The following is a 9277-nucleotide window of genomic DNA, read 5'->3' as shown; positions in this document are numbered from 1 at the left end:
TACTTGGAAGTAACTCACTGAACTCAGTGAATAAAGGAGTTGTGGAAATGGCCAGTTAACAATTTCCTTCACCTTTTTGGCCATGGTTCATCTCCTTTGTCCTCTGGAACACAGGCTTGGAAACCAAGCTTTGGGGGCCCAGCGAACAGCCTGATCAGAAACAATGTGCTATAGTAGGCTACTTGCTGCAAATTGAGGCTTAAACAAATCTGCATTAAAAAGAAAAGAAAAAACTTCCTTTTTGGAATGGCAAATCCTAGTTTTCAAGGCACCCTGAAGCCAAGAAAGAGAACCAGCCAATTTGCTTCTTTCCTTTATCTCCTCTTAGTACAATAGTGGGAAAAAGAAAACATTCTCTCGACTTCAAAGAGCTTCTGCTGCTTTGTGCTGCTTGAGGCTCCGCTCCCAAAGAACATGCCTGGCTTTTCAACCGGGTACAGAAACGCGCGCGCATTTCCCCCCTTCTAAACACAAGAGGAAATCTCTCTTTTTATTATTTTTATATTTATATAAAAGAGAGGTCATAATGAATCACATATGAGGAAATCCCTTTTCAAACCACCATGGCTTGGCCGCGCTCGCGCCAGCCCCTCAAGAGCAGAGGAGCAAAAGCATCGCCGCTTTAAGTGACTCAGGAAGTTAAACACGCGCATGCACACACACACTCACAAGGGCCCTGCGCTCCAGAAGCAAAACTAGCGCGCTTGATTCGGAATAAAGCGGGGGGGGGGGCTGAACCAAGGGGTGCCGTTAAGAAAAAACACTGGGAGGGATTTTTTTGGTGTGTGTGAGATCTTAGCCCAAAGTTGCTAAGAAGCTGGCAGGAAATAAACAAGGACCCGAAAGAAAGGTGGCTTTTGCCAACGAAAGCAAAACAGCAGCGCAGAGCTCAGTCTCCAAGGCTGGACAGTTGTCGCGGGAGGTGAGTGAGCGAGCTCCGCTTTGCAGGCGACGAGGCGGCCCGGGCATCCTGGTCTTCCCCGCCTGCTTGCTCCCTTCCAGCACCGGCCAGCACTTCGGCCGGCGATGGCTTCCGAGAGGAAAGCGAGCGGCGACGAGTGCTTCCAAGATGGCACCTGCGACGTGTGCGAGCCCGACGAGGCGCAGAGGGCCGTGCAGGCCTGCGAGGACTGCGGCTTCTCCTTCTGCGGGCCTCACGCCCAGGAGCACAACCGCAAGTACGGCGCCCACCGGACGGCTTGCGTGGCCGCTGCGGAGCCACCGGGCGGGGAGGCCGCGGAGCCGGAGCGGGTCCCCGGAGTCGGAGAAGGGGAGCGCAAGACGGAGCGCAGGAAGTGCGAGGAGCACGGCGAAGACCTCAGCTTGTACTGCAAGGAGCACGAGAAGATCATCTGCGTGCTGTGCGCCGTGTCGGGCTCCCACCGGCAGCATGAGATCATCACACTCAACGACGCCTACGAAGCCGCCCGGGTAAGGATCCTGAGCAGGCGCTAGTTGGGCTAGGATCGCGTGGTGCCCGAAAGCCAGCGGCGCCCCTTTGGTTTGGATGCAGGCAGCATGGCACCCAGGGAAGCGCACTTGTTAAAGGGCTGCGAGCGGGGACCACTTCGGAAGGCGCGTTCATAAGCGCACTGGGAAGTTTGGCTGCTGGAAGGGTTTATCAGGTGTCCGTTCTTCTGGGTAGCAGAATTCACCAGTCCCACCCCTCTGACTGGGTGCTGTGGCTTGTGCACCCTTTCCCTGCCGCTTCGGAGAGTCACGGGAGCTTTCGTCCAGCTGCAGAGGAAGGACGGGGGCCGACGGAAAGGGATGTGGCAGAAGTGGAGGCGGGGCAAGGAAGTCTGATGGCCCGTTTCTCCTTTTAAGAAATAGGCTCTAAAAGTGCTTCCCCCGGCCGATGAAGCAGAAAGTACTTTCAGACTCCTTGTTAGCGACTTTCTGTTTACCAGAAGGTTGTTGAATGCATATTTTCTGTGGTGCTATGGTCAGAAAGAACCAGAGCTAATTGGTTAATTACCTTTCGCTCCCTGCAGTAAGCAGACTTTATGATTGCAATGGTTCTCCTCAACAAGACCATTGATGGCACAGTGGGAGCCCTGAGGATCATGACCTGCAGGGATTGAGTGATTATTTAATTTCTGTACCACTTAATATATTTAAAAACATTAAGCGGTGTACAAAAAACTGAAACAACAATACAGGCCTTGCAGCACAATACTTTGCAGGTCTAATTTTAGTAGAGCACCTTGAGTTTATTGGACCTTACTCCCAAGTGTGTATAGGATTGCAGCCTCAGACTGCAAGCCTTAATCCTCAATTATTATAAAGTAGCTCTAAGTCTAAGGAGTTGACCAGAACTATGTAGTGGAAGAAGTTTGAGGGAATCTCCTTGAGTAAGGAATCTGGGTTAACTTTGTTGTAAAGAATCATGCCTATAGAGCCAGGGGGAAGTGGTACAGTATACTTCTGCTAAGGTTACCATCCTTCCTGAAAGAGACTATCTGCATTTCACATTGCTGTGATAGGAAAAAATTCAATGGGAACAGCTCATCCCACAACTGAATTCTATCTCATGTTGATGGAGAAGTGCACATGTTGATTTTCTGCCCATCAAGCAGCTGAGAACGGCATGTCAATTTAGGGGGCGGGGAAGGTGGTTTCGGAATTGGCTTTATGCAGCTGTCACCACTGGAAATCTGGATTAAAATGTATCCCTTGCTGTTGCTTTCCCTGTGTTTGGAACTTGCTTGCTGCCTGACAACCATGTATGTTGCTATTGCAATCCCTGCTCCTTGTTTTTGCCAAATACAATGGTATTTGGGAATGAGAACATAAGAGCTCAGTGGTACATTTACCCTAGTGTCCCATTTCCTGCAGTGATTATCCTGTTGCCTTCCAACAGGGTGTGAAGGCAATAGTTCTCACTAGCTGTTAAGTGTACACCACCATAGGAACCTTGTGCACATGTGCTATGTGCTCACATGCAGCTCCCTCGAATGAGCAGGGAAACAAATCAAGAAGCTGCACTTAACCATAGCTTCCTGTTGCATGCAAACTGGGAACTGTAGTCAATGGCTTCTAAACAAGCCAGGATTTATAAGCCAATTTTAACACATCACGTCCTTATCCTGGCTTGTTGGCAACATCTGACCTATTGTTTACTGAATTTCTATTGACTGTGTAGTACATGGATAGGCAAAAAAAGGCCCGAGGCCCAGGTCCAGCCCAATCGCCTTCTAAATCCGGTTTGTAGGTCCAACCCCCCCCCAAATTATAGTCTGGCCCCCCACAAGGTCTGAGGGACAGTGGACCAGCCCCCTGCTGAAAAAGTTTGCTGACCCCTGGTGTAGTATGTAGCCATTCTCTTGCTGAATGTGTCTATTTCCTCTTGTTCAGGCAGGAAACAGAGACTGAGAAGCCAGCATTGCCATAGTCTGCTGTTACAGAATATCCCATGCAAACCAAAGAACAGCTGATACATCTAATTTTAGGCTTTCTGTCAAACATAGGCAGTTTGTTTTTGGGCGATCCCTAGAAAAAAAGTAGCTGTTCACAGAACTGTAGGAGGTGTTTCAATGATGGTGTTAACTTTTCCAGCTGCCAAAATAGATTTGGGGGAGGAGGTATTCTGCAGGCTTGCAACTTCCAGTGAGAAACAGACTCCTCTTGTTCTTGGTATGCTTTTAAAAGGACTCAGTGCATATAGATGGGGGTGGGGGATGTGGGACTTATTTTAACTTCCAGCATCTTTACTGTGTGCCCACAGAATACTGTGCCTTACAGTTCTTTTTTTAAAACAACAACAACAACAACAACAACTTTTGTTTATTTCTGGATGAAATATTTCATTTCCCTCAATATATTCCGGGAGACAGTGGGAAAAGTGGGCATCTAGAGGATTGGTCAGATTGATACTTGTATAACACACAAAACTGATGAACAGGTTTTAAGAAGCATTGCCAGTTTGGTGTGTAAGGTCTCCTGTGATCATTCTTTCAAAGCTTTGCAGCTTTGCCCATTTCCTCTCCTTTTCCTTATGTGGAAACTGAAGGGAGGGGGAAGTAATATGCAAACCATTCCTCAGCATCCTTTGTGGCTGATAAATAAGAGGAGGACTATGTAGTTGGCCATGTGGGCAATTGCACTGCACTTCTCACTGTCAAGCTGCTACCGGTAGTAACAATTTGTGTATTGGCAGTGGCCCTGTTTGTACACATAAGAGTAAGCCACTGTTCCAAACAAACTATGGGTTACCGCAAACAATTTTTCTTCTGTTTGCTTGAAGAGGAGCAAGCCATGAGTGCTGGCTTGCTTGTAATGCAAAGTTAGTTTTGATGTTTGTTTTCCACCTCATTCATGATAACACCAGTGATCTATGGCTTATACGATGATGTTATATGAAAATAGGCCACTGTGTGTAGTGAGTGGATTTAAATGTGACAAGGCATGCATTGAAAATTTGCACAAGAAATGCCCTTTTGCTTCTTCTGTATAAATTGGCTTCTGGAGAGACACTTCATGAGTAAATTGGAAAGAAGTGGTGGAATGAAATGTACTTAACATTGTATGTAGGGAGATGATGATGATGACGACGACTTTTAATTCATCAGTGGGTTGGGAAGACATATCCCTTTAAGTAGTAAACTTGAGAAGAATTGTTCTCTGTTTCAACTAAGTTCTCTGCACTGTACTGATTTCTTTTTGGGAGTTATTTTACACAAAGGAACATTTTTTAAAATTGTGATTCTCTACCTGCAGTCTGAAGTGGCACAGCTCATTCCACCATCTTATTTCTGTTCTGCTGCCTCTTAAGAGGTGCTTGTCATGCAACATTTAGAAGACATGGGCTACCTTCCACAAGTCTGCAAATCAGAGTATCATGTCTGAGTGCTGTGTAGAACAAGTTTTGATGTTCAGACAATAATAAACTGGAAATGGAACATCAGTTCCACAAGGCTGGCTGGGAATAAGTTGTGCATATTATTTAGACAAGAGATTCTCATATCTGTAGACACATGGAAAACCTACTGACATACAACTCTGCCTAATCTGGATATATATATTGTATGCTTATATGGCCATGTGACATTGCCATAGTCCTCACTCTTAGTATAGCTCAATCTTGAATTTCCCTCCTGATTATGCAAGCAGATTCAGTGTTAACCGAATAAAGGGTTGGATAAGGTAGAAAAGAACCATAGAATTGGAAGGGGCCACAAGAGGCATCTAGTCCAACTCCCTGAAATGCAGGAATCTTTCCCCCAACACAGGGATCGAACTCACAGCCTTGAGAGTAAGCGTCTCATGCTCTACTGACTGAGCTAATGAAGTTTCTCTGTGTAATATTGAGGTCATCACAATCAGGATGCAAGATTTTCTTGAAACAGCTTTAACTTCTGATGAAATAAGTTCCCTTGCTAGTTTGAACTTCTTATTTCAATAACTTTGTTTCTCTTCCTCCTCATCCTTACCCCTTGCTGTGGAGGGGGGGGGGGGACAATGTTTGAAGTGTTTCACAGACATTATTTCAGTAACCCTTATAACAATGCTGTAAGCCAAGTCAATATTGTTCTGGTATGGCAGATGAGGAGCCTATTAAGAAAACATTTATTAGCCTAAGGCCAGCTACCATGACTAAGGTAGGTTTTGAACCAAGAATGACTTGGCCCATGCACCTAAGACTATATCGTAGAGCAGCTCTCATTTAATCCTCACAGTTGGTTTTGGTTTATACAACCTTTATTTCCAAGATGCTCTCTTTGGGGCCAGAAATGATGTAAGATTACTGAATTTAATTTTTCTAAAACACCTGAACATGTAAGCCTGCACAACCAAATGTTTAGACTTGGATCTTTCCAAATGTTGAACATATGAAGCCGATTTTATTTTTACTGGCTACGATGCATGAGTTAGCCCATACATAGGAGTGTATTTAAGTATTGCCTCACAGTCACAGGCAGCTAGTTTTTCGAAGCCTGCAGGCACCTTCCTGGGGACATGGATGTGGGAGTGATTGCATTTGTCATTGTTGGAAAATGCTGAGGAAGTGTATCCAAATTGTGTATAACTACAGAAAGTGTATTTCATTGGGAGCAGCCCAGTATAAATAGATCTTGGATGAAGTGTTTGCCGTGATGTAGTGGAATTGGAAGGCTGCCAGAATTCAAAACTGGTGACTATTTAGGCACCAAAACAACAATTTGCAAAGTGTCCTGTTCTTATTGTGTTTGGACATCACAAACCATGGTTTCTCATGAATGGAACAAGCCTATCCTCTTGGAATGCCCGCATGCTCTCCTTTTTCTCCCTGGTGTAACTGATGAGGAGTTCAAAAGCTTTTGCTTCTGATTTTGGTTAACAGCAGCCTAATGCAAGGGTGGGGAACCTCAGGCCTACAAGTCTGAATGTGGTTCTCCAGGCCTCTCTGTCCAGCCCTTGAGACTCTTTTGAAACCACAACCCCTCACCAGCACTGGTCCACACTCTTTGAGAGTGCTTTTGCCTGGCTGAAAGTGCCCTTGGACTGTGGTAACACCTCTTGTTTGCCTGGATGGAAGATAGAGGGGTGTGTGTTTGTGTGTGTAGAACCTCTGGCTTTCGTGTGGCTGGGGTCAGTGTTAGATATACAAGCTAGGTGCCGAATGGCTCCTTAAACCAGGGTTACAGTAGCCAAAACAGAATATCTAGTTGCCATTTTGGGGCCAGATAGCTCAAAAGTTGTATTTTTCATTACAACCTTTTGGTTCCTATAATTCATTATGATTGTGTAGATAAAATATAACAGATAGAATTCTTCAGGATGGGATATATTAGTGTGTGCCCCCCAGGAATGCACCTCCAGATGGTGGAGACGTCAGGCGCCATCCGGGCGCCCTGGCAACTTCACTTCGTCTCAGGTGGCCAATAGGTGCAAAATGCACCTTGCGCCTGGCTAAATTCAAATGCTTGCTGGAGTGTAACCTCCTGCACAAAGTCACGTCCATTGCTCCAGTCTATTTTGCTTCAAGCTCTGCCCACTTTTGCTTCTCAGCACATGGTCTCCAGAATATTGCATATGAGGGAAGGCAGCCCTTAGGCTTGAAGAGCTTTCTCACCCTTTGTTTACTGTTATGTCCAAACCCTAAACTTGGATTAATCTGTGCCTAGTGAAAGCCAGCTTTGTAAGTCGTGGTTTGAAGCTGGCTTGTTTCAACAAACCAACCTTAAAACTAACCACAGCTTGCTGGAAGTCAGACAATACAGCAGGGTGTGACTAATAGAATATGGAAGTGAAAGCTTCTGAACAGCTCCTCAGCTGTATTGGAGGGGTGAAGAGGGAACAAGGGGAGGCAACTCTAATCTTGTTCTATCATGATAAAACATTGGTTTTGCACAGGCATCCCCAAACTGCAGCCCTCCAGATGTTTTGGGACTACAACTCTCAACATCCCTAGCTAACAGGACCAGTGGTCAGGGATGATGGGAACTGTAGTCCAAAACATCTGGAGGGCCGAAGTTTGGGGATGCCTGGTTTAGCATGACATCCATATGTAAACGCTGAAAAGTCCAAAATATCTTTCAGGAGCTAATGCTGGATCTTTTAAGTTTTGGTTGACAAATACTGAGGATAAAATTCAAAATATCTCAGGCAATCAGAAAAAGTTATTGTCTAAACTGTAAGTCATGTTAGGAAGGACAGAAAAATACTAAATAGTCCAAGTGTGCCTCTCTGAATTGCTTGTTTCACTACTGATGCCTCCCCGTCCCTTAGCTATGAGCTGCGATTTAGTTTTGGAGAGAGAATAGTTCAAGCAAAAGTAACAAATATTCCCGGGATTCTGCAAGTGCTTTGTGCTTTGGGCCTTTCTTGAAGTGTGAACTCTTGATTACTTCCTTAATTAGTTCTTTCCGTCTGCTCCATCTTACAATTGGAAGCACAGAAGTGCAGGATTAAATTATCAGACGGCCAATACCAATTACAGAAAATAAATGAAACATGGAGCCAGGTCACCATTGCCCAGCATATTCTGCGCTCGGCCTTTACGCTGAAGGGTACTGAGTCACCCCTTGCAGATGGCTGCCTTCTTGACTTCAGTGAGAGATGAAAAATACTGAGCATCTAACAGGATTTGAGCCTGCTTGAAGCTGAGCCATGTGACACCAGCAATGAATGATTTGGCCTGTGCAATTGCATTTAATTTTCATTCCAATAGTTTCCCCAGTGCTCTTGGCAGAGACATTTCTTCTTCGTTGAGACCTCTGCTTGCTTAACCTCAGTCCCAGAAGAATGAGTGAATGTATTCAGGGGCTCATAGCAACTTAGCTAATAGAAAGTGCTGAAAGATTGGTGCTCCCCCTCCCTTCCCCCCTCCAAGCTGTCTTGTGGAAATCCTTGTTGCCTTTGTAGAGTTGAAAAGAGTCTCATGACCGTTGCCCTCTTTGTCTTTCAGAACCGAGAGCATGTGGACCTGAAGGTGGCCATGCTAGATATGGTGGAAAGGTTAAAGTTCAAGTGCGCAGACCCCAAAGTAAGTTAATAAAGTGCCTTTTTTTTGTCTTTTCATTCTCCTTGAGAAAAATGCTTGCTAACGACTATCTGCACGTTACATTAAGATCTAATTAAGCCTGTCAGTCAAATTTTTTTTTGCCAGCTTCGTATGTGCCTAGAGATAAGTAGTCTCTTTCTCTCTTCTCCCCCACCCCGCCTGCCCGCTTTCATTTTATGACTTGAAATGCACAGTCCGTAATTTTCTTCCCTAAACAGCATGTAATTGTGGTTATGATTTTTTATATTATTTATTTATCTCATCCGTATACAGCCCTTCCTCCAAGAAGATTTGCATAGCATTTGCAGCTCAAGCCTATTGTAACTTAGGACACCTTTTCAGACCCAGTGCCTACCTTTAACCCAAACACAGATTTGGGGACCAGTTGATTAGCGTTTAAAACCCATATATTTTCGTTGTGATAGCATTGCTTTTGTTACCCACATTAGGCTGCAAATCAGTAGGCCCATCAGTTGAAAATCAATGTCGCGCTGAGGTACGACATTGGGCCCTCCACCCCAAATCCACCACACCCTTCTTTGCTTCACAGCTGCATAATGCGCTGGAACTTAAAACTTAAAAGGATTTTCTTTTCCATCAATTAGTGAGTGGCAGTCGAAGCTTTTAGAATACATGGAAATGGCCAATCTAACCTATAGAATCCGGGACCAGGACGAAGGAAAGTTCAAATTGCAATGGAGTAAATTCGTTGAATATGCTAAAGTTAATTACAAAGATGTGAGGGACAGGGGATATCGCGAAGTCCCTCCCCTCCTAAGTTCAAGCCAATCC

The 9277-nt window shown here is 45.1% G+C and overlaps 1 protein-coding gene across 5 annotated transcripts in view; it reads left to right on the top strand.

Annotated features, from left to right (window-relative positions):
• Positions 1 to 666: 666 nt before the first annotated feature.
• The window catches only part of TRIM44 (tripartite motif containing 44), an 88314-nt gene continuing 79703 nt past the window's right edge, over positions 667 to 9277 (top strand). For all 5 annotated transcript variants that reach the window (XR_004692647.2, XM_060274813.1, XM_035116243.2 and 2 more), the window contains exons 1-2: positions 667 to 1431; positions 8390 to 8467. Coding sequence is in view for 4 of the 5 variants with exons in the window: in XM_060274813.1 (XP_060130796.1) it covers positions 1027 to 1431; positions 8390 to 8467 (483 nt within the window). In the remaining variant the exon portion in view is untranslated. The remainder of the gene's footprint in view (positions 1432 to 8389; positions 8468 to 9277) is intronic.

This window comes from Zootoca vivipara, chromosome 1 (genome assembly GCF_963506605.1).
Source record: "Zootoca vivipara chromosome 1, rZooViv1.1, whole genome shotgun sequence".
Lineage (NCBI taxonomy): Eukaryota > Metazoa > Chordata > Lepidosauria > Squamata > Lacertidae > Zootoca > Zootoca vivipara.
Note: the sequence above shows the minus strand (reverse complement) of the source record. Positions and strands in the feature narration are given on the sequence as shown.